Source organism: Brachyhypopomus gauderio, chromosome 13 (genome assembly GCF_052324685.1).
Source record: "Brachyhypopomus gauderio isolate BG-103 chromosome 13, BGAUD_0.2, whole genome shotgun sequence".
NCBI classification, from domain to species: domain Eukaryota; kingdom Metazoa; phylum Chordata; class Actinopteri; order Gymnotiformes; family Hypopomidae; genus Brachyhypopomus; species Brachyhypopomus gauderio.
In genome coordinates, this window is record NC_135223.1 from 19293192 (window position 1) to 19318187 (window position 24996).

At 40.2% G+C, this 24996-nt stretch overlaps 2 protein-coding genes across 2 annotated transcripts in view; one reads left to right on the top strand and one right to left on the bottom strand.

The window, feature by feature from the left end:
* Nucleotides 1-24996, top strand: part of tsnare1 (T-SNARE Domain Containing 1) — a 117860-nt gene that overhangs the window by 69094 nt on the left and 23770 nt on the right. The window contains exon 9 of the mRNA XM_076971511.1: nt 4519-4591. Coding sequence (XP_076827626.1) covers nt 4519-4591 — 73 coding nt within the window. The remainder of the gene's footprint in view (nt 1-4518; nt 4592-24996) is intronic.
* On the bottom strand, nt 10006-24499 carry LOC143473994 (uncharacterized). Its single transcript, XM_076971238.1, has 17 exons — nt 23780-24499; nt 20347-20539; nt 19968-20081; nt 19472-19645; nt 15500-15692; nt 15118-15231; nt 14681-14794; nt 14280-14393; nt 13839-13952; nt 13438-13551; nt 12997-13110; nt 12596-12709; nt 12155-12268; nt 11754-11867; nt 11353-11466; nt 10798-10923; nt 10006-10717 (listed from the first exon to the last, which is right to left on the bottom strand). The coding sequence occupies exons 4-16, from the start codon at nt 19504-19506 to the stop codon at nt 10888-10890; spliced, it is 1404 nt and encodes a 467-aa protein (XP_076827353.1). The 5' UTR covers nt 19507-19645; nt 19968-20081; nt 20347-20539; nt 23780-24499; the 3' UTR covers nt 10006-10717; nt 10798-10887.

Here is a 24996-nt window from a genome sequence, read left to right on the forward strand (position 1 = left end):
AATGTATGAGAAAACAGTGTCTTTGGGGCATTATTTCATTTACTGCTATGCCAGGTAATAAACTTAATCCGTGTCCTAGCATCTCAATTCCTTGTTGTTTATGTCTTGCCTTTATTTTTCCAGATGTGTTTGTCTGTCAGGCAAACTGGCACAATGATGTCCATCAGAAGATTAATCAGAGGCTCTTAGTTGCCCTTTGCTGATAGTAGAAAGAGTGATCAGCTCACTGTTGGAAAGGGGTAATAAATACCTCTGGGCAGAGCCTTCAGCCCTCAGATAAACCAGAAGGATGAGATGTTTTGCAGTAATTTCCATTTGCAGCAAGAGTTTTATGATGTGCTTGTTCAGAAATTTGAAATTTGAAAAACACCCATAACGAGTCCATAAGCCCCCCTTCTCAAAAAATGAAATTAATATTCATATCAGCATGATGAGGCCCTAAAGCAGCTCTGTGTGATCATACACCTCACAGCAAAAATGATCTGCTCCAGTAAGCCACAGCTCACCACGCCATTGGCCATGTGAGCTGATAATCATTTGTCTTCCCAGTTCTTGTGAAATGGAAAAAAAATGAGGGAGAAAGACAAGGATGGCACTGATGATGCATTCTCTGCCTTGAGTGGCCATCCTGTCTGTTGTAGCTACTGATTTATAAACACCGTCTTTGATTTATCACATCGGGACTAAAATACATGGGCTGAAACTGGCAAGCCTGTTCTGATTTCTACTTTTTTTTCCTCTTTCATCCTAGTAGATCATTCAGTACGTTGTTCTCATTCTGGTGTTCGGACCATTCACTGCTGATGGCCTGGCAGTCTGACTGAGTGCTTCGTACTGAAGCTATTCAGGAGTGTAAAACCACTGAATTACTGTTTATTATAGTAAGGCTGAGTCATTTTCTGACTCTATTTTTCTCTGACTCTTTTGTATATTATTGTTCTATTTTTTTTCTTATTTTTCAGTCACCTTCCATATTGTGAAATTCAGAAACTTAAAACCATTGAATATCCTTATTGTAGATCCCCGTTGTTATTTTGTTAGTCATTCTCTCTCTCTCTCTCTCTCTCTCTCTCTCTCTCTCTCTCTCTCTCTCTCTCTCTCTCTCTCTCTCTCTCTCTCTCTCACACACACACACACACACACACACACCCACACACACACACACACACACATCCTCTCTCTCTCACTCTCATTCTCTCACTTTCTCGCACTCTTTCTCTCTTGCTCACTTTCTATCCCACTCTCATTCTCTCATTTACTCTATCTCTCAATGTCTCTCTATCACTTTCACTCTCACTCTCTTTCTCTCTCTCTCTGTCTCTCTCTTACCCACTCTCTTCTCCTCTTCTCTACTGTTGTCATATTTTCTCATATTTTTCGGTCATACTGTACTACAGAACAGTAAGTGCATACTCTCACACTCCCCTGGAGACACACACGCAGTACCATGTGCCTAAATATGGAGCCTAGCTTTGACAACCGCATGGTAACTTTGATATAGTGCTCTCACTGTGAGGTCTCGAAATTAGACATAGTCACTGCAAATGATGCATTTTCAGGTTACGTTTCTCAGGGCACTGAGAAATATCACTATATTGCTTATCCTAATCTTCCTGGCTTTCTCCCTCCTGGGTCCCGAGAATACTTCATGTTATGTAATGTTGTCATATATGTACATAAAATGTGTTTTTAAAAAGTTCAGAAAGACCGAAAATAAATTTTTAAAATCACGTTTTGTCTTAGTTAAAACAGAAAACAGAAGCCTTAAGGTCTATAGACTTATTATTGATTGCTGTACCCATACTCCTGCTCTAACTAAACTTTTGCTCTAACTAAACTTCTGCTGTACCTAAACCTCTGCTCTACATAAACTCCTGCTTTACCAAAACTTCTGTTTTACATAAACTTCTGCTCTACCTAAACTTCTGCTCTACATAAACTCCTGCTCTACCTAAACTCCTGCTCTACCTCAACTTCTGCTCTACCTAAACTTCTGCTCTACCTAAACTCCTGCTTTACCAAAACTTCTGCTTTACCTAAACTTCAGCTCTACCTAAACTCCTGCTCTACCTAAACTTCTGCTCTACCTAAACTCATGTTCTACCCAAACTTCTCCTCTACCTAAACTTCTGCTCTACCTAAACTCCTGCTCTACCTTAACTTCTGCTCTACCTAAACTCATGTTCTACCCAAACTTCTGCTCTACCTAAACTCATGCTCTAACCAAACTTTTGCTCTACCTAAACTTCTGCTCTACCTAAACTTCTGCTCTACCTAAACGTCTGCTCTACCTAAACTCCTGCTCTACCTAAACTCCTACTATACCTAAACTTCTACTCTATCTAAACTCCTGCTCTACCTAAACTCCTGCCTTACCAAAACATCTGCTTTACCTAAACTTCTGCTCTACCTAAACTCCTACTCTACCCAAACTTCTGCTCTACCTAAACTCCTGCTATACCTAAACGTCTGCTCTACCTAAACTCCTGCTCTACCTAAACTCCTGCTATACCTACACTTCTACTCAACCTAAACCCCTGCTCTACCTAAACTCCTGCTTTACCAAAACTTCTGCTTTACCTAAACTTCTGCTCTACCTAAACTCCTGCTCTACCTAAACCTCTGCTCTACCTAAACTTCTGCTCTACCTAAACATCTGCTCTACCTAAACTCCTGCTCTACCTAAACTTCTGCTCTACCTAAACTCCTGCTCTACCCAAACTTCTGCTCTACCTAAACTCCTGCTCCACCTAAACTCCTGCTCTACCTAAACCTCTGCTCTACCTAAACTCCTGCATTACCCAAACTCCTGCTTTACCCAAAACCATTCTTTTCCTAAACTCCTGCCTCCAACTCAACTTCTAGACCCCCCCCCCCCACCATTCCCATCCTGAAAGATAGCGCATGGTGACACTATGCGTGACACTATGCTCACTTCTTGTCAGACATATCCTGTGTTACTTCCATAATGCCTGGGGCTATGGCACTGTCAGTCCTCTACTGTATGGGAGGGGCTTATTTTACTCACACTGTAAGGTGCCTTTTCAACCCACACATATAGCTGTGTAGGTCCAACTCCCGGTTCTACTGAATGTGTGTGCGTTTAGTATGCTGAAATGTTTGCCTTTGTGTCAAATGAAGCAGATGTCTGGCTCTCACACTGACATATTCTGTTTAATGAAACAAAAAGATACTCTCTGTGTCCTGTCAGGATTTCAATTTCTCTCTCTTCCAATCTCTCCATCCTGTACCAACAGACACAATTCCAATAGAGAATGAATGACAGAAGCCACGGAGACAGGTTACAAGCTAAAAGGAGTCCCATCTGATATAATTTCTGCACATACTTAATGCTATTTTACTAGGGCGTGTAGATATAAAAGAAGTTGTAATCCATTAACTCTTATACCTTTGGTCCTTTGTTGTCTTTCTGTTTGTTCTGAACTACATGAGTAAATTCCTGGTAAGGGTGACAAGGCGGATTTAATGCTTCGCTTAACTGTCCTTCCAGGCCAGGAAGACCATTGCCCTCAAGGCTCCCAGAATAGTCTGTTGATTAGGAAAAGTGGCTGTTTTATACAGGTCATATGAGTTGGGTCTTTATCGGGGCTGCTAAACACCATGAGCTGAATATAACTCCATGAATGATGTAGGACAGAACTGGCTGGGCTTTCTCCCGACATCAGGAAACAGAGCACCAGAGCACTCTAACAGTCAATATCTCTGTATGCCTCTCTCTCTCTCTCTCTCTCATTTTCTCTCCTCTCTCTCTCTCCCTATCTTCTCCCTCTCTCTCTCTCTCTGCACCTCTCTCACACTCTGTTTCTCCTCTCTTTCTCTTCTTCTTAACACTATGAATATCCACAAATCCTTTCTGCCCAGTGAATGGAACAATTCTTTACACTTCATCATTGTGACAAACTGGACTCGGCAGGTAAAATAAATATGTTGTAGAGCAGTTGCTGTGTGATGGACTGAACTGCCCAAAGACAAATGCAAAAAGTCTTTAGCAGCGTGGGCTTTGCCAGGGGCCATTTTGGCTCTAGCCAGATGGTATTTGCCAAGAGCCAGGAGATCTGCCAGTTTCTCAAACAATCACAGCCACCTGTGATGAATGGCTCACTGGCCGCGACTCCACCAGCCCAGCTGCAGTTGCACGGGCTGTGGATGGACGCGGGGGGGGGGGGGGGGGGGGGGGGGGGGCTGGGGGGGCTGTGAGGGGAAGCTAGACACCAGTTTAGATAAACACCTCCATGCTGTCTGGGGCCTGTGCTCCAAAAAAGTGTGTGTGTGGAGGGGGGGGGGGGGATTCTTATTTTTTTCTTTCAGATTTTGTTCTCTATTACATGTTTTTGGTCTGTAACAGCTGCAGTGCTTTTACAGCCGCTTGACTGCTTACTGATCTGAATAAAAGGTCCGTTCTTGCCATGCCTAAAATATCCTGGCCTGAAGATGGCCAGCATGAAGAGCGCTTTTGTCTCTGTTTCCTAACCTCTAGTCTCTGTCTTGTTGTTGCAGAGAGATATGCTGGACGTGAGCCAGATTATGAGGGACTTGGCCAGCATGGTACACGAGCAAGGGGACACAATAGGTGAGGCCTGAGAACCGGGCATATGCATGCACATGGGCTTATGGGTATATGATCGTGTTTGCGTGTGCTTATGGGTATATGATTGTGTTTGCGTGTGCTTATGAGTATATGATTGTGTTTGCATCATAAAAGGCAACTTGAATGCCTTTTGTTGATAAAAAATCCTCCTCTCTCAGTCCTTAACTCCCCACTGCAGAACAGACACTCAATAATGATTCAGTTGACTCGATACTTGACAGTGCTAAAGTATTGAGAACTGAGAGGTGAGCATGCAGTTTTGATTGAGAAATGTTATAAAATGTACCACAATGTGTGTGTGGTGGTTTACTTTGTTTCTTGAAGGTGTACATATTCTATAAGAAATAAAATAATAATCTTTGTAAACAGGGATTTCATTTAAAAAAGGTCAGTGATTTAATTACCTTGATTCTTGAGTTAAGCTGTATTTATGTAGCATTTTTAGAAGAAAGAAAATAACAAAATCTATATGAATTAAATATGTTACGATAAACTAATTAGAGATGGCTTAATCTTCCACTTAAAAGTGTTGTAATCAACAAGAGTCCCTCAGATTCTAGTAAGGAAATTCCAGGGCCATAGTAAGAAATGGTTGTTTCATGGCTCTGAAGTCAGATAGTGGGTAAGGCTTCAATATTACTGTTGATAGATCTGAGACTTTTTGCAGAAACTTAGAGAAACATCAAATAATTAATTAAGTGATGTACAACAGGGCCAGACCATGAAGGCATTTTAAAGTCAGTAGTCTTAAAGTCATAAAGTTCATTCTGAAAGACAAAGGTTGTCTGTGCAGCTGTCTGAGATCAGGTGAAATATTCTCTCATTCTCAAGTGTGCCAAAAATCTCTTAATGGTTGATTAGGACTACACTATACATGCAGTAATAGCTCCTTTACTGCTGCATTAAAAAGATTCTGCTGTGTAAGACAAATGTTCAGTTGCAGTGAGTCATCACTTTTTATAACTGTGATGACCAACGATGGTGAGAGGATTTGTGAGTTTCACTCACTGCAGTAATATAGACATTTAAGAACAAATTACATTAGCACAAATCTCTGCATTTTACATGGGTGAGGTTCCTCTCAGATGCAACGCGCAGTGGTTGAGCCAAAGGAAAAACACCAATGTCCAGCTCTTTAGATTTTTAAAGGCACTGCCTTCATTGTTGGAAAATTAACCCATTTACATTCTAATTGGTACTCTCCAATTATCACGTCCTTTTGTCTCACAGTTTAATTAATCCTCTGTGTCCCATGCTTTACTTTGGGTAGCTGGAAAGAGGAATTATTCTTGTAGGGTGTTAGGATATGCCCTTATACGCAGATGTCCTGCACATACCCTTCAGGCCCATTTAACACACACACACACACACACACACACACACACACACACACACACACACACACACACACACACACACACACACACACGCTCCATAGAGAGAGAGAGAAAGGGGAGGCTGAGAAATGTCTGTCGGAAACGAGACAATCGAACTACTTCATCTCTGACTTCTTCCTTAGCTCAGGCACTTAAGTTTTATAGAGCAAAATGCCACCAGACACTGGGGAATATCAGAAGATATGATTAATGTAACTGGCAAAAGTCTGAACACGTAGAGAAATGCATGGCAAGGTTGCAATATATTGGACAATAAAGTGTCTTTGGCCTTTTTAAACAAGGTTGATAATGTGCAAGTGGAGGCCATTTCACTTCGTACCCTTCCACATGTGGAGTTCTCTCTTTTTGGGTAGTTTTATTCTTGCAGCATTTCCACACCCCCATTCTCACTTGTCTCTCTTTCTCTTGGTACGGCAGCTTGTCTGAGAGCCTGTGCTGTCAGTGGAACATATATAGAGTTTAGTCAAGACAATAAGAGAGTGGACAGATTACCTGCCCACACATTCTTCTGGTTTTTGTCGTCTAGTTCTACGCATGCAAGTAAAGGTCTGCCAGATGCGAGGGAGAATGTTAGAAAAGGACATTTATGGAAGAGTTAATTTAGTAAGTGACAGCTTCCATTTCCTCTAAGTCTCTTTTTCTCTTCATTAACAGTAGACATTCATGAGGTTGTCAAAAACCAGGAGTGGAGATTAAAGTGAAAAATGTTATTGATCATATTTAGTCTTGATAAACTGGTACACTGATATTCAATAAATTGTATATATTATACACTCACACCACACACACCCACAGACACACAAAAATGCATAGTGGAGATGCTTGTGTGTGTTTTGTGTAGGTGGATGTGTGGAACCTAGAGACCGTCATAATTTGGCTCTGAACCTTTAGTCTATTAGTAATTAGTGGTACCAACCCATATTCCTTTCCTGAAATCAACAGAGAAATCAAGGTTTATCACCAACATTGATTTTGATTTCTAATCTCTTTAGATTCAAATGTATCTTTTATCTCAGGATTGTTAAAACCGGTTAAAAGGCTCAGAGTTTTACCCAATTAGGTTGTAATAGTGATAATGTCAAATGAGCCCTAATCAATAACCAAAGCCATAAAATGAAGAATCAGGTCTGCAGGCTGCCGAGGTCTGAGTATGACCCCTAAGCTTGTTATCAGATAGAGGCGGGTGGCTGGACCAACCACTTCATATAGTACAGAAAGATCTACCCACCCTGAAATTCTTTAATTCATGCACATATGAACAATGATGCATAAATAGTACTATATAAGTGTTTCATATTTCATATTTTTTCTTGTGTACTGTGGTGGCCCCCAGCATCTGTGGCCACCATAACTGAATGTACGTGTATTAAAAGCTGGCTATGAATAATGGCAGCATGCCATGGTGTATATAGGAGATGGGTAGAGGACGGAAAGATAAAGAGAAATAACTCTACCCAGGAAGATTGAATTAGTGCTTTTAAAAGGCTGATGGGATCGTGGGTCGTTGCGGTGACGCCTCAGCATCGGGACCGTGGTGCACACCACAAAGACACGTGTCACGTCTACTGCACTGCTGCTCACGTGACCACGCCCTCACGTGAACATGCATGAGCTTGCGTGATCGATTTAGATGCACCTTTGATAGAGGTGGAGCTTTTGGGGGCGTGGCTTAGCTACCCTGGCATGTGATTCATGCACTGTTCTCTTTTGTGGTATGCCTGAAGGACCATTCAGCTACATGCGCGGTGCCTATTAAGTAACTGAAGAGCTGCTCTAGCTCTGCAGCAAGCAACACTGCATTGGGCTTCAAACTAATTAGGTGTTTGTTTTATAGCTTACCTCACCAGTTCCCTAATTGGTTAATTATTTGATTATTTCTGCCCTACTTTTGAGCCATTTGCTCAAAAGGGTGTGTGTGTGTGTGTGTGTGTGTGTGTGTGTGTGTGTGTGTGTGTGTGTGTGTGTGTAGCTGAGGAGTCTTTGATAAGAGCTTGTCAAGTCTATTCATTTAGAGACATTAAGAATTTGTTATTTTAATTACTAAATGAATTGAGGATGTTGAGCTCATGAAAATTAAAAAGCATCAGTCAGTTCATTGTGTTTTCAAAACCTGTGGATGCTTTGTTCAGCTAGGAGAGGATTTTAAACCAGCCAGGTGAGAGCTGAGAAGGGAACAGACCACAACATCACTTATCTGTAAACCTCAGTGAATTTAAATATTCTGTTTGGCTAGAATGAACTCTTTCACATGGTAATAATAATTTAGACAGTTACAATTATGAACACGACATGTTAAGAACTGTTTGTGATGATTTGTGATATTGAAATGGTGTAATAATTTCTGTTTAAAGCAGTGCTCACAAAGGTGTTAGTCATGGCCCTCTGTGACCACAAGGTGCGTTTAACTTTGTCTCATATGGTATTCCCATTTCATAGTTCAACCTAATGACCCATTGCACTCAGACTAACACTAGAGAGATGTCACCTACCCTGCAGGGTCTTCATATCACACATGTCTGGTGATTCATCAAACCCACACCTCTTTCTCCACTCTCGCTTATTGAAATATTGATTGATTAAGTGACAGCACAATGTGTCATCTTCCTTCAGTGTTTCTGAGTGAACCATTCTTCAATTTTGCTGGCTTTTTACTGGCACAGTAATTGGTCATGGATGATAGATCAGCTAAAATGGGACAGGAGAATGTGGTAAGGCTTGAAGGGTTAAACTGGTCACTGGTATTCACAGATAAACACACACACACACACACACACACACACACACTCACACACACACACACACACACACACACACACACACACACACACACACACACACACACACACACACATACATACATACACACACACACACACATGCATACACACACACACACACACACACACACACACACACACATACATACATACATACACACACACATACTTGTAAAAGCGTCTTTCGGGGACTACCAGCAGGAAGCTACATTGTGGGGACTACCCTTTCTAAATGCTTTAGGAATAAATCAACTACAGATTCACGTTTCAATTGACGTTGTAAAGGCAGCCATCACTTTAAATTACAGAAAAAATGTTTAGAAAGCAATGTGACATTTTCCTACATTCTGGGGACAAGTTTCTGGTAGACAGACCATGTGAGGACCAACACACACACACACCAACCCATTGTACAATTTAGGTACTTATGAACAATCTGGGGACACGAACTAAGGTTGCAGCTAGATACTAACAACAAGGTTGCAGCTAGATTGCATATTTGCAAGGAAAGACAACTGGTATAGTTATTTAAATAACAGGCCCTTTATTTAGCTCTTAAGCTTTTGCATTTGTGATGAAGTATTTTTAACAAATTTAATGCTTTAAGCCTTTCAAAAGCTCGTCAACAGTAAGCTGCCAAGCCTCAAATACAAAAATTGTATGAAAAAAAGAGAAATGTAAACTCCTTAAAGATGTCTCTTCAAAGGTTTTTTACCTTTGGAGACTATATGTTCTATAATGAACAATGAACAGAAGAAAATGCATAGTCTAAAGGAGTGTTCAAATTTACAGCTTCCTTTTAAGAGCAGTGATCCTGTTCTTTACAAAACATTTCACAGCCAACTATATTCAATGTATTCAACTAAAGATTTTCATAGTCGAATCTGATTAGTCGGATTTTCCCTTTAGTGGACTAATAGTCGAATCAGGGTTTTTTATTTATTTATCTATAGCACCATAAACAGGATCCTGTTCTAATTCAGAACTTTTTTCCACTTCAAAGTAAAAACTTAAAACACCCAGACAAATGAATAAACATGGTAGGTTGGCATTATTCAGCTTTTATTTACTTACTTATTTATTTTTAAATGAAACGCTAGAGAACATTAACCATCAGTGCGCAGATCGAACAGGCACTGTGCAAAATGTCAAAAGTATTTTAAATAAAATGTGCCTGCTTGAAAATATAAAAAAAATTATAAGTAAAGGTTCAAGTAACGGGGTTTAAAAAGCAAACAACAAAAAATGTTTATAGGCCTACTTGCGGAGACGCGACGAGATGACAAACGGCTGAACTGTGTTTTTTTTTCGCCTTACGCATTTTAAAATGGTATGCCATTTTGGTTGTTGTCGTGCAAAATGAAAGACGTTGATGGCATAATTTGCACTTTACTTTTATTTTTTCAAAATACTTTTGAAGTTTTTTGTAGCCATTATAATCTCGGCAGACGCTGATCCTGTAGAGTGTTTAGCTCCGCTCATTTGGATTGTGCAACTGCAGGGTGTGATTTATTAATGTGTAGTAAGGAAGATGCCTATTGTTAATGCACACACATAATTTCTGTTAATAAATATTTTTAAATTAAGATGATTTTATTTGACAAAGGGCTATATATAACGAAAACAAAGACATTTCATGTAACAACTAATGCTTAGCTGCATCCTTGGGCACCCCCATGCAGTCAGAATGGTACATTTGACTATGACGTTCATAGTCGACTAGGGGGTATAGTCGACTATAGTCGAATCAGCGACTATTGCAGGACACCCCTACAGCCAACCAATCTCTGTCTTTTCAATAGGTTCAGCCTTTATACATGCCTCACACTGTTTTTTTCCTGGCACAGTGCAAGTTTTAATAAACCTGTTCAGGTGTTTTTCCACAGCTTTCACTTCATCGTTTTCCCATTTCCTTTTCTTAACCACCTTAACACCTGAATAAACGGAAGACAACATTAGTCAAATAATAATGTTTTTCGATCTCTACAGCTTGCCATGGTGTGTCAGACAATACCTTTGGGAACTAAAGTGGTACCGTTTGGCTCCGACGCTTGTGGTACTGGTTGGTTCCAATCGTGATTTTGAGTGGTTTCCAGCTTCTGCTTTATAGATGGTTCCAAATCCACTTCTGCATCAAGATCTAGTTAAATAAAGTACTCATAAAAAGGGGCAAAGTACATCCAATAACAATGGTGACTAGAAAAAGGTCACCAACTCAGTACATCACAGAGGATTACATAATTAAAGACATACTGAGGCACAAAAAAAGAGCTCGGCCGTTGAGCATGAGTGACAATCCCAAAAGTTTAACTGTTTAGACCTCAATTAAACTAACAAATCAGTCTGAAAAGCATCAGTATGTAGAAAGACTACCAAGGAAAGAACACTTGAGACAACTGCATTTTAATCAGTCAACAACTTGATCTGACAACTTGCAGATTAAACACCATGGTGGGGACTCACTGTAAGCCCAAAGAAATCTTCTGCCATCACTGTCAAGGCACTTTGTACATTGTGGGGACTTGACGTTTACCCAGTGAAAAACACATGAAATAGAACAGTTTCATACCGTGTTGCTGAAAGGAGACTCTTGCTGTTGAGGGTCAGTGCAATGCTGATCATCTCCAGTGGCACAGTCTGACTCCGAACAATTACTGTCTGCTGCCGTTGTAGTTTTTGTCACCTGAAACAGACACAACAGTCACTAATAAGCCCAAAAGTACAAACTTATTGAAACTGCTATGTGGTAGAAAGTATTTGTAAGCTAAACACTCCAAATAACACAAAGAAATATATACATACTTACATTAAAAATACAATTTTTAGGTAGGTGTTTTGTGAGGACTTAGTGTAAAGGTTTCCCTTTAAAAGATATTGTGGGGACTCAGTGGCACTGTCAGGATACATTGTACATTGTGGGGACTTGACGTTTACCCAGTGAAAAACACATGAAATAGAACAGTTTCATACCGTGTTGCTGAAAGAAGACTCTGGCTGTTGAGGGTCAGTGCAATGCTGATCATCTCCAATGGAACAGTCTGACTCCAAACAATTACTGTCTGCTGCCGTTGCAGTTTTTGTCACCTGAAACAGACACAACAGTCACTAATAAGCCCAAAAGTACAAACTTATTGAAACTGCTATGTGGTACAAAGTATTTGTAAGCTAAACACACCAAATAACACAAAGAAATATATACATACTTACATTAAAAATACAATTTTTAGGTAGGTGTGTTGTGAGGACTTAGTGTAAAGGTTTCCCTTTAAAAGATATTGTGGGGACTCAGTGGCACTGTCAGGATACATTGTACATTGTGGGGACTTGACGTTTACCCAGTGAAAAACACATGAAATAGAACAGTTTCATACCATGTTGCTGAAAGAAGACTCTTGCTGTTGAGGGTCAGTGCAATGCTGATCATCTCCAGTGGCACAGTCTGACTCCAAACAATTACTGTCTGCTGCCGTTGTAGTTTTTGTCACCTGAAACAGACACAACAGTCACTAATAAGCCCAAAAGTACAAACTTATTGAAACTGCTATGTGGTAGAAAGTATTTGTAAGCTAAACACACCAAATAACACAAATAAATATATATATATACTTACATTAAAAATACAATTTTTAGGTAGGTGTTTTGTGAGGACTTAGTGTAAAGGTTTCCCTTTAAAAGATATTGTGGGGACTCAGTGGGGGAGGTGCACCACTTACGGACTGAAATCTTCTGCCAGCACTGTCAGGGTACATTGTACATTGTGGGGACTTGACGTTTACCCAGTGAAAAACACATGAAATAGAACAGTTTCATACCGTGTTGCTGAAAGAAGACTCTTGCTGTTGAGGGTCAGTGCAATGCTGATCATCTCCAGTGGCACAGTCTGACTCCAAACAATTACTGTCTGCTGCCGTTGTAGTTTTTGTCACCTGAAACAGACACAACAGTCACTAATAAGCCCAAAAGTACAAACTTATTGAAACTGCTATGTGGTAGAAAGTATTTGTAAGCTAAACACACCAAATAACACAAAGAAATATATACATACTTACATTAAAAATACAATTTTTAGGTAGGTGTGTTGTGAGGACTTAGTGTAAAGGTTTCCCTTTAAAAGATATTGTGGGGACTCAGTGGCACTGTCAGGATACATTGTACATTGTGGGGACTTGACGTTTACCCAGTGAAAAACACATGAAATAGAACAGTTTCATACCATGTTGCTGAAAGAAGACTCTTGCTGTTGAGGGTCAGTGCAATGCTGATCATCTCCAGTGGCACAGTCTGACTCCAAACAATTACTGTCTGCTGCCGTTGTAGTTTTTGTCACCTGAAACAGACACAACAGTCACTAATAAGCCCAAAAGTACAAACTTATTGAAACTGCTATGTGGTAGAAAGTATTTGTAAGCTAAACACACCAAATAACACAAATAAATATATATATATACTTACATTAAAAATACAATTTTTAGGTAGGTGTTTTGTGAGGACTTAGTGTAAAGGTTTCCCTTTAAAAGATATTGTGGGGACTCAGTGGGGGAGGTGCACCACTTACGGACTGAAATCTTCTGCCAGCACTGTCAGGGTACATTGTACATTGTGGGGACTTGACGTTTACCCAGTGAAAAACACATGAAATAGAACAGTTTCATACCGTGTTGCTGAAAGAAGACTCTTGCTGTTGAGGGTCAGTGCAATGCTGATCATCTCCAGTGGCACAGTCTGACTCCAAACAATTACTGTCTGCTGCCGTTGTAGTTTTTGTCACCTGAAACAGACACAACAGTCACTAATAAGCCCAAAAGTACAAACTTATTGAAACTGCTATGTGGTAGAAAGTATTTGTAAGCTAAACACACCAAATAACACAAAGAAATATATACATACTTACATTAAAAATACAATTTTTAGGTAGGTGTGTTGTGAGGACTTAGTGTAAAGGTTTCCCTTTAAAAGATATTGTGGGGACTCAGTGGCACTGTCAGGATACATTGTACATTGTGGGGACTTGACGTTTACCCAGTGAAAAACACATGAAATAGAACAGTTTCATACCATGTTGCTGAAAGAAGACTCTTGCTGTTGAGGGTCAGTGCAATGCTGATCATCTCCAGTGGCACAGTCTGACTCCAAACAATTACTGTCTGCTGCCGTTGTAGTTTTTGTCACCTGAAACAGACACAACAGTCACTAATAAGCCCAAAAGTACAAACTTACTGAAACTGCTATGTGGTAGAAAGTATTTGTAAGCTAAACACACCAAATAACACAAATAAATATATATATATACTTACATTAAAAATACAATTTTTAGGTAGGTGTTTTGTGAGGACTTAGTGTAAAGGTTTCCCTTTAAAAGATATTGTGGGGACTCAGTGGGGGAGGTGCACCACTTACGGACTGAAATCTTCTGCCAGCACTGTCAGGGTACATTGTACATTGTGGGGACTTGACGTTTACCCAGTGAAAAACACATGAAATAGAACAGTTTCATACCATGTTGCTGAAAGAAGACTCTTGCTGTTGAGGGTCAGTGCAATGCTGATCATCTCCAGTGGCACAGTCTGACTCCAAACAATTACTGTCTGCTGCCGTTGTAGTTTTTGTCACCTGAAACAGACACAACAGTCACTAATAAGCCCAAAAGTACAAACTTATTGAAACTGCTATGTGGTAGAAAGTATTTGTAAGCTAAACACACCAAATAACACAAAGAAATATATACATACTTACATTAAAAATACAATTTTTAGGTAGGTGTGTTGTGAGGACTTGGTGTAAAGGTTTCCCTTTAAAAGATATTGTGGGGACTCAGTGGCACTGTCAGGATACATTGTACATTGTGGGGACTTGACGTTTACCCAGTGAAAAACACATGAAATAGAGCAGTTTCATACCGTGTTGCTGAAAGGAGACTCTTGCTGTTGAGGGTCAGTGCAATGCTGATCATCTCCAGTGGCACAGTCTGACTCCGAACAATTACTGTCTGCTGCCGTTGTCGTTTTTGTCACCTGAAACAGACACAACAGTCACTAATAAGCCCAAAAGTACAAACTTATTGAAACTGCTATGTGGTAGAAAGTATTTGTAAGCTAAACACACCAAATAACAAAGAAATATATATATACTTACATTAAAAATACAATTTTTAGGTAGGTGTTTTGTGAGGACTTAGTGTAAAGATTTCCGTTTAAAAGATATTGTGGGGACTCAGTGGGGGAGGTGCACCACTTACGGACTGAAATCTTCTGCCAGCACTGTCAAGGTACATTGTACATTGTGGGGACTTGACGTTTACCCAGTGAAAAACACATGAAATAGAACAGTTTCTTACGGTGTTGCTGAAAGGAGACTCTTGCTGTTGAGGGTCAGTGCAATGCTGATCATCTCCAGTGGCACAGTCTGACTCCAAACAATTACTGTCTGCTGCCATTTTAGTTTTTGTCACCTGAAACAGACACAACAGTCACTATTTAGCGGCACTCCATCTAATGTAGAAATGCATTTCTAAAATGTTGTATTCATTATATAAAAGTAACTTTGGGATTAAAGACTACTGCTATTCTGAGTTTGGTAAGTAAGTGTTATTTAAAATAAGAATAACAGAAAGCTTTAATCCCAAAGTTCCTTTTACATAACTGATATACCATTTTATAAATACATTCACAATTTGGTATCCAACTATGCACCATAGCTACAAGAAGTACCATTCTTACTTTGCTCCTCCAGGGACAATCACCATCTCCATAATTATAAGTAATCTCCTCTCTAGTATTTATGTCTCTTGAAGCAAAAAGACACAACCAAGGTCTTCCTTCCACAACGATTCTCTTAATTTTATAGTTAGGGTTAATGTGGTTATCATTAACCAGTCTTCCGAGAGTGCCATCGTCCTTTGCAGCATCAACACTGAATTTAAACAAACAGAACATGATTATTTGGGGACAAAAGGTGTTTAGTCATGACAGTTGCAGAATTAAATACCATAATAAAGCTTAACATTACAACATTGCATTCTTTCCAGTCATTTCATCGTATAGCAAAGTTCTTATATGAGCAAAATTAATGTATTATCATTATTAGACTAAGACCCTTTACAGTATTCTTTCTCTATTAAGTAACGACAACTGTCATTACTTAAGTACTTTGTGTTGTAGAATGACTACAAAGCGCTGTATATATAGATGTTACACATAACCCTGACAAAAAACAGCACAGGCCAAACCAGCAAGGTTTGACCAACACAGACTAGCTGTTTTATTTTTTCATCAGGGAAACAAATAGAAAATGGCACATTGTCACGTCTAGCTCCGACCCCTGCCCCAGTCGTGTCGTTCGTCCTAGCCCGGCCTTTTTTCTTGATTTCCTTTGTTTCCCCCCTGTCTGTCACGCCCTGTACCTTGTGTCCCTGCCCCTTCTCATCGTTTCAGCTGTGCCTTCTTTAATTCTCCCCTAGTCAGTGTTTAAATTCCCCTCATCTATTTTGGCTTATTCTCCTTCTTGCCCGTGTGTTCCCATTGTTTCTTGTTTGTGCCATGTTGTTCGCCATTTTAGTTTCCTTGTCCTGAGCGTTTTAGTTTCGCATTTCGGTAAAGTGCTTTAGAGTTCCTGGTAGCTTAGTTTTTCCCTTTGTAGTGTTTGTTCTATGTCGTTTTTTGCTGTTGTTCCCGTGTTGTTTGCTAGTTTGTTCCCCTTTCACGTCGTGTTCGAGGTGTTTAATGTCTGTCGCTGCCGGTGTACAGAAAATCTGTGCTACTCATTGAGCTTTCCAACGTAGGGCTACTGCGCATGCGCACGATAATTTCACGTTAGTGTCAGTGCACACCCATAGCGCAAAATTATAGATATATACACTGCTCAAAAAAATAAAGGGAATACTCAAATAACACATCCTAGATCTGAATGAATGAAATATTCTCATTGAATACTTTGTTCTGTACAAAGTTGAATGTGCTGACAACAAAATCACACAAAAATCATCAATGGAAATCAAATTTATTAACCAATGGAGGCCTGGATTTGGAGCCACACACAAAATTAAAGTGGAAAAACACACTACAGGCTGATCCAACTTTGATGTAATGTCCTGAAAACAAGTCAAAATGAGGCTCAGTATTGTGTGTGGCTTCCACGTGCCTGTATAACCTCCCTACAATGCCTGGGCATGCTCCTGATGAGGTGGCGGATGGTCTCCTGGGGGATCTCCTCCCAGACCTGGACTAAAGCATCCGCCAACTCCTGGACAGTCTGTGGTGCAACGTGACGTTGGAGGATGGAGCGAGACATGATGTCCCAGATGTGCTCAATCGGATTCAGGTCTGGGGAATGGGCGGGCCAGTCCATAGCTTCAATGCCTTCATCTTGCAGGAACTGCTGACACACTCCAGCCACATGAGGTCTAGCATTGTCCTGCATTAGGAGGAACCCAGGGCCAACCGCACCAGCATATGGTCTCACAAGGGGTCTGAGGATCTCATCTCGGTACCTAATGGCAGTCAGGCTACCTCTGGTGAGCACATGGAGGGCTGTGTGGTCCTCCAAAAAAATGCCACCCCACACCATTACTGACCCATTGCCAAACAGGTCATGCTGAAGGATGTTGCAGGCAGCAGATCGCTCTCCACGGCGTCTCCAGACTCTGTCACCTCTGTCACATGTGCTCAGTGTGAACCTGCTTTCATCTGTAAAGAGCACAAGGCGCCAGTGGCGAATTTGCCAATCCTGGTGTTCTCTGGCAAATGCCAAGCGTCCTGCACGGTGTTGGGCTGTGAGCACAACCCCCATCTGTGGACGTCGGGCCCTCATACCATCCTCATGGAGTCGGTTTCTAACCGTTTGTGCAGACACATGCACATTTGTGGCCTGCTGGAGGTCATTTTGCAGGGCTCTGGCAGTACTCCTCCTGTTCCTTCTTGCACAAAGGCGGAGGTAGCGGTCCTGCTGCTGGGTTGTTGCCCTCCTACGGCCTCCTCCACGTCTCCTGGTGTACTGGCCTGTCTCCTGGTAGCGCCTCCAGCCTCTGGACACTACGCTGACAGACACAGCAAACCTTGCCACAGCTCGCATTGATGTGCCATCCTGGATGAGCTGCACTACCTGAGCCACTTGTGTGGGTTGTAGAGTTCGTCTCATGCTACAACGAGTGTGAAAGGACCACCAACATTCAAAAGTGACCAAAACATCAGCCAGAAAGCATAGGTACTGAGAAGTGGTCTGTGGTCCCCACCTGCAGAACCACTCCTTTATAGGGGGAGGTCTTGCTAATTGCCTCTCATTTCTACCTGTTGTCTATTTCATTTGCACAACAGCAGTTGAAATTGATTCACAATCAGTGTTGCTTCCTAACTGAACAGGTTGGTTTCACAGAAGTGTGGTTGACTTGGAGTTATATTGTGTTGTTTAAGTGTTCCCTTTATTTTTTTGAGCAGTGTATATCGATTCATACTACCGTGTCAAAATGTACTACCGCAGCAGTAGCTGTACGTACGATCATTTAATAGGCTATATTACCTTATCCGAATGTGCTTCTACCATTAATACTGTAGGTAGGTACAATAATTTAAAAGGCTATATTGCCTTATCTGAATGTGCTTCTACCATTAATACTGTAGGTACGATCATTTTATAGGCTATTTTACCTTATCCGAACGTGCATGCAGCATTAATACTGTGTGTAGGTACGATAATTTTATAGGCTATTTTACCTTATCAGAACGTGCATGCAGCATTAATACTGTAGGTAGGAACGATCATTTTATAGGTTATATTATCTTATCGGTATATGCTTCTAGCAATAATACTGTAGGTATGAGCATTTATAGGCTATATTAGCTTATCAGAACGTGCTCTCAGCAATGAGTTAATCAAGTCATGTACTGATTACTAGATCGCTGTGCTTAAGGAATGTCTTAGAAACCCACTGTGATTGTGACTGTGCAAACGTTATTAACGTTACATGGTTATTTGTATTTAAGAAAGTTGCTTTAGAAATGCAAAATAGCCAAACAGAACGAATGTTAAGCGTTAAGAAGTGCTCATTTCAAGGTCAATCAACTAACACTAGTTAGTGTAGGACGGAATAAACGGATGGATAAAATCAAGAACGATTATTTATTGGCAAGGGTAAAACAAACTGACCAGCAGAAATGTGTTAGAAACACATAATATAGTAATATTTAAAAATATTTATTTTAATATCCTAGGTCTTTCCTAGGATATTAACAAAAATATTTAACAATTGTTGATAAAGCAAAATGCAAAAAGATTTATGTTGCAATATGATTAAATATGACAAATGGGCAATATTCACCCTTAATCCAAGAGAAAAAACAGCTGGCAGCGCACAATTGTGGGCTACGCTAAACACTGACGTAAAAGTAGCATGCGCATGCGCAGTAGCCCGAGGTACGACAGCTTGACTGGTAGCAATCCTGTTTCCCCATGCCTAGTTTTCCCTCTATGTTTCGTGCTCATTTTTGTTTATTTAATAAACCCCTTTAAACCCTGCATCTGCGTCACGCCTGCCCGCTTAAATCGTTACACACACAGAGTTGAATAACCGGAATGGTAATGAATTTAAAAGGCTTGGAAATGGCGACGAACACCCAACCCTCACCCCCTCCTATCCTCATAAACACACCAAGCCATTTAGCCATGAACACCATTTAAATGTATGAAGAAATACTCACGTCCAGAACTTTCCGTGCCAGATGTAGTCGAACATGAATACTTTCTGGTCGCTGTTATAAACTCTGTCTTTTTTGACTCTCCTCGGAGCTGATTAGGTCTCCTCTGTACTCATCTCCAGTGGCACAGTCTGACTCCGAACAATTACTGTCTGCTGCCGTTGTAGTTTTTGTCACCTGAAACAGACACAACAGTCACTAATAAGCCCAAAAGTACAAACTTACTGAAACTGCTATGTGGTAGAAAGTATTTGTAAGCTAAACACACCAAATAACAAAGAAATATATATATACTTACATTAAAAATACAATTTTAGGTAGGTGTTTTGTGAGGACTTAGTGTACAGGTTTCCCTTTAAAAGATATTGTGGGGACTCAGTGGGGGAAGTGCACCACTTACGGACTGAAATCTTCTGCCATCACTGTCAGGATACATTGTACATTGTGGGGACTTGACGTTTACCCAGTGAAAAACACATGAAATAGAACAGTTTCTTACCGTGTTGCTGAAAGGAGACTCTTGCTGTTGAGGGTCAGTGCAATGCTGATCATCTCCAATGGAACAGTCTGACTCCAAACAATTACTGTCTGCTGCCATTGTAGTTTTTGTCACCTGAAACAGACACAACAGTCACTATTTAGCACTCCATCTAATGTAGAAATGCATTTCTAAAATGTTGTATTCATTATGTAAAAGTAACTTTGGGATTAAAGACTACTGCTATTCTGAGTTTGGTAAGTAAATGTTATTTAAAATAAGAATAACAGAAAGCTTAAATCCCAAAGTTCCTTTTACATAACTGATATACCATTTTATAAATACATTCACAATTTGGTATCTAACTATGCACCATAGCTACAAGAAGTACCATTCTTACTTTGCTCCTCCAGGGACAATCACCATCTCCATAATTATAAGTAATCTCCTCTCTAGTATTTATGTCTCTTGAAGCAAAAAGACACAACCAAGGTCTTCCTTCCACAACGATTCTCTTAATTTTATAGTTAGGGTTAATGTGGTTATCATTAACCAGTCTTCCGAGAGTGCCATCGTCCTTTGCAGCATCAACACTGAATTTAAACAAACAGAACATGATTATTTGGGGACAAAAGGTGTTTAGTCATGACAGTTGCTGAATAAAATACCATAATAAAGCTTAACATTATAACATTGCATTCTTTCCAGTCATTTCATCGTATAGCAAAGTTCTTATAATACATTAATTTTGCTCATATTATTATTAAACTAAAACCCTTTACAGTATTCTTTCTCTATTAAGTAGGCCTGTGTTGAAAAAATCGATTTTCCAATTCAGAATCGATTCGCATATGATGATCTGATAATCGATTCGTACGTCCAAAGATCGATTTTTTAGTGAACTTTTACCCCCGCCTCGTCACTGAATTCACGCAGGCGTGCTCGGTCTAACTAACTGTAAAACAACATGGCGTCGGACAGTGCCGGTAACGACGATAGTCAAATCGGCAATCTAAAAACAGAAGGACAGTTTATCCAGTGTCAGTGACTATTTACAGTTAGTCCATGTCACTGACAGTTTACCCAGTGTTTTTACAGTTTAAAAAAGTTAAAAATGTTCTTGTAACGTTGGGCGCAAGGCGATGGACGAGACAGAATCCTTTGCACTTTCCAAATCGTTACGTTTATTACATTTACCGAAGCGCAGACAGCGCACATAAAACACGTTTACATAGAACGTTTGCGACTCAAACAACGACGAGCACCGGACGCTGCGCGAACGCACAAACCCCACGAGGTGAGACGGATTATCACAAGACGCACCCGCACCCACGGAGATCTACAGACGCAGACAAGTAGACGCAGTTAACACACGCCCAAAAGGGAGGGGTCGGGGACCATAACATGACAGTTCTGTTCTTATATTTGCACTTTAAAGAAAAATACACGTTTACATTTTATACTTTCAGTTTATTAAGTGTGAGCACTTTTAAAATAAAAATGCATTTGGTAGCAACAGCTTTTGGGTGAATTCTTAATTATTTCAATCATAATAATAATTCACTGGTTAGTGTCCCAGTAGGAGTCCACTGTTGCAGACACCTCAAAGATGTCCTCTGTTTATTGTCCTGGATTACCTTTCTTGAAGGTAGATTTATGATCATGATGATTTATATCATGTTGCTTCTGTTCATAGTCAGGAAACAGCTCAAATACATTTTTAATAACACTAAACCCCGAATTGGATCGAATCGGATCGAATCGATTAAATCGAAATAAATCGATTCTTAATCTTCAGAATCGGAATGATTCTTGGAATTTGAATCGATACCCAGCCCTACTATTAAGTAACGACAACTGTCATTGCTTAAATACTTTGTGTTGTAGAATGACTACAAAGCCCTGTATATATAGATGTTACACATAACCCTGACAAAAAACAGCACAGGCCAAACCAGCAAGGTTTGACCAACACAGACTAGCTGTTTTATTTTTTCATCAGGGAAACAAATAGAAAATGGCACATTGTCACGTCTAGCTCCGACCCCTGCCCCAGTCATGTCGTTCGTCCTAGCCCGGCCTTTTTTCTTGATTTCCTTTGTTTCCCCTCTGTCTGTCACGCCCTGTACCTTGTGTCCCTGCCCCTTCTCATCATTTCAGCTGTGCCTTCTTTAATTCTCCCCTAGTCAGTGTTTAAATTCCCCTCATCTATTTTGGCTTACTCTCCTTCTTGCCCGTCTGTTCTCATTGTTTCTTGTATGTGCCGCGTTGTTCACCATTTTAGTTCCCTTGTCCTGAGCGTTTTAGTTTCGCATTTCGGTAAAGTGCTTTAGAGTTCCTGGTAGCTTTGTATTCCCTTTGTAGTGTTTGTTCTATGTCGTTTGCTTGCTGTTGTTCCCGTGTTGTTCGCTAGTTTGTTCCCCTTTCACGTCATATTCGAGGTGTTTAATGTCTGTCGCTGCCGGTGTTCAGAAAATCTGTGCTACTCGTTGAGCTTTCCAACGTAGGGCTACTGCGCATGCACACGATAATTTCACGTCAGTGTCAGTGCACACCCATTGCACAAAATTATAGATATATATATCGATGCATACTACCTTGTCAAAATGTACTACCGCAGCAGTAGCTGTACGTACGATCATTTAATAGGCTATATTACCTTATCCGAATGTGCTTCTACCATTAATACTGTAGGTAGGTACAATAATTTAAAAGGCTATATTGCCTTATCTGAACGTGCTTCTACCATTAATACTGTAGGTACGATAATTTTATAGGCTATTTTACCTTATCCGAACGTGCATGCAGCATTAATACTGTGTGTAGGTACGATAAATTTATAGGCTATTTTACCTTATCAGAACGTGCATGCAGCATTAATACTGTAGGTAGGAACAATCATTTTATAGGTTATATTATCTTATCGGTATATGCTTCTAGCAATAATAATGTAGGTATGAGCATTTTATAGGCTATATTAGCTTATCAGAACGTGCTTTCAGCAATGAGTTAATCAAGTCATGTACTGATTACTAGAACGCTGTGCTTAAGGAATGTCTTAGAAACCCACTGTGATTGTGACTGTGCAAACGTTATTAACGTTACATGGTTATTTGTATTTAAGAAAGTTGCTTTAGAAATGTAAAATAGCCAAACAGAACGAATGTTAAGCGTTAAGAAGTGCTCATTTCAAGGTCAATCAACTAACACTAGTTAGTGTAGGACGGAATAAACGGATGGATAAAATCAAGAACGATTATTTATTGGCAAGGGTAAAACAAACTGACCAGCAGACATGTGTTAGAAACACATAATATAGTAATATTTAAAAATATTTATTTTAATATCCTAGGTCTTTCCTAGGATATTAACAAAAATATTTAACAATTGTTGATAAAGCAAAATGCAAAAAGATTTACGTTGCAATATGATTAAATATGACAAATGGGCAATATTCACCCTTAATCCAAGAGACAAAACAGCTGGCAGCGCACAATTGTGGGCTAGCTAAACACTGACGTGAAGGTAGCATGCGCATGCGCAGTAGCCCGAGGTACGACAGCTTGACTGGTAGCAATCCTGTTTCTCCATGCCTAGTTTTCCCTCTGTTTCGTGCTCGGTTTTGTTTATTTAATAAACCCCTTTAAACCCTGCATCTGCGTCACGCCTGCCCGCTTAAATCGTTACACACAGAGTTGAATAATCGGAATGGTAATGAATTTAAAAGGCTCGGAAACGGCGACGAACACCCAACCCCCACCCCCTCCTATCCTCGTAAACACACCAAGCCATTTAACCATGAACGCCATTTAAATGTATGAAGAAATACTCACGTTCAGAACTTTCCGTGCCAGATGAAGTCGAACATGAATCCTCTCGGGTCGCTGGTATAAACTCTCTGTCTTTTTTGACTCTCCTCGGAGCTGATTAGGTCTCCTCTGTACTCCAGAACGAACTCTCCTTTATTGAACCGGGACACGGCGAACACTCCCCGACCTTGTTTACGGACACAACCCGCACTGACCGCACTGACCAGTGAACATACACCTTTACTCCGAGTTACTTTAACCTCGTCAGATTTGCTCACCTTTAAACGAATCAATGTATTTAATCTCAAGCCCCGCTTTGTCGCGAGCCGTGGTGATGTGTAAAGTCGCGTCATTTATCGGTGTTTTTCTCCTTCCACTCAATTCAGGTGGTCGCGCCAAATAAACACCTCACTCCCGATGTACAGGTTAACAAATCTAAATAAACAGTGAATGTGCATACAGTGTAATAGTAACAGTAGCGGGCTGCTTTACGGAGTGGGTTAAACGCATCAGAAGGGATGAAAGCTAACTAGCATTAACTACAAGTCCGAACGCTGCGGTACTGACGCTAACATGTAACATATCCGGCACTATTAATGGTTTATACTCCACCACAGTCTGGTTAATGAAGCACTTATCGTTTTAAGTAGTTTTAAACTATAAAACATGTCGTTTCACAGCCAAAACCAACTCACATACGAAGCGCAGCTTCTCCGACGCCGAGAACTAAATTGCTTGCTAATCTGCAACCTTATTGGCTCATATTGATTCATTCAGTTTTATTGGCGTGACTAATTACAACAAAAGTAACAAGAAATTAAGAGCAACATTATTACAAAACAAGTGGTAAATAAATATATTATTAATAAAATAAAGGCAAATTTACAAGTGTATATATATATATTGTATATATATATATACATATAAAAATCTCATACTTTCATTGTTTCCAGTTTCAACCAATCAGAGTGCATCGTTGCTGTACCACGTGATAAAGTGTGCTACCCGATTCTGTTTTACAGTCTTTGGCCACAGGTGGCGTGTACACACTCTGAGCAGGTGCCTCCCACACACTCGCACACTTTTGACGTGATTGTGGTCATGCTGGGGACTTCTGAGATATTTTTGGTGGGGGTGTATCTCATCGAAATATACATGCTACAATGGTTAACTTCGTGGGGACTCGATTTTAGGTCCCCACGATGACACACGTCCCCACTTTATTGGTGTGTATTCAGGTC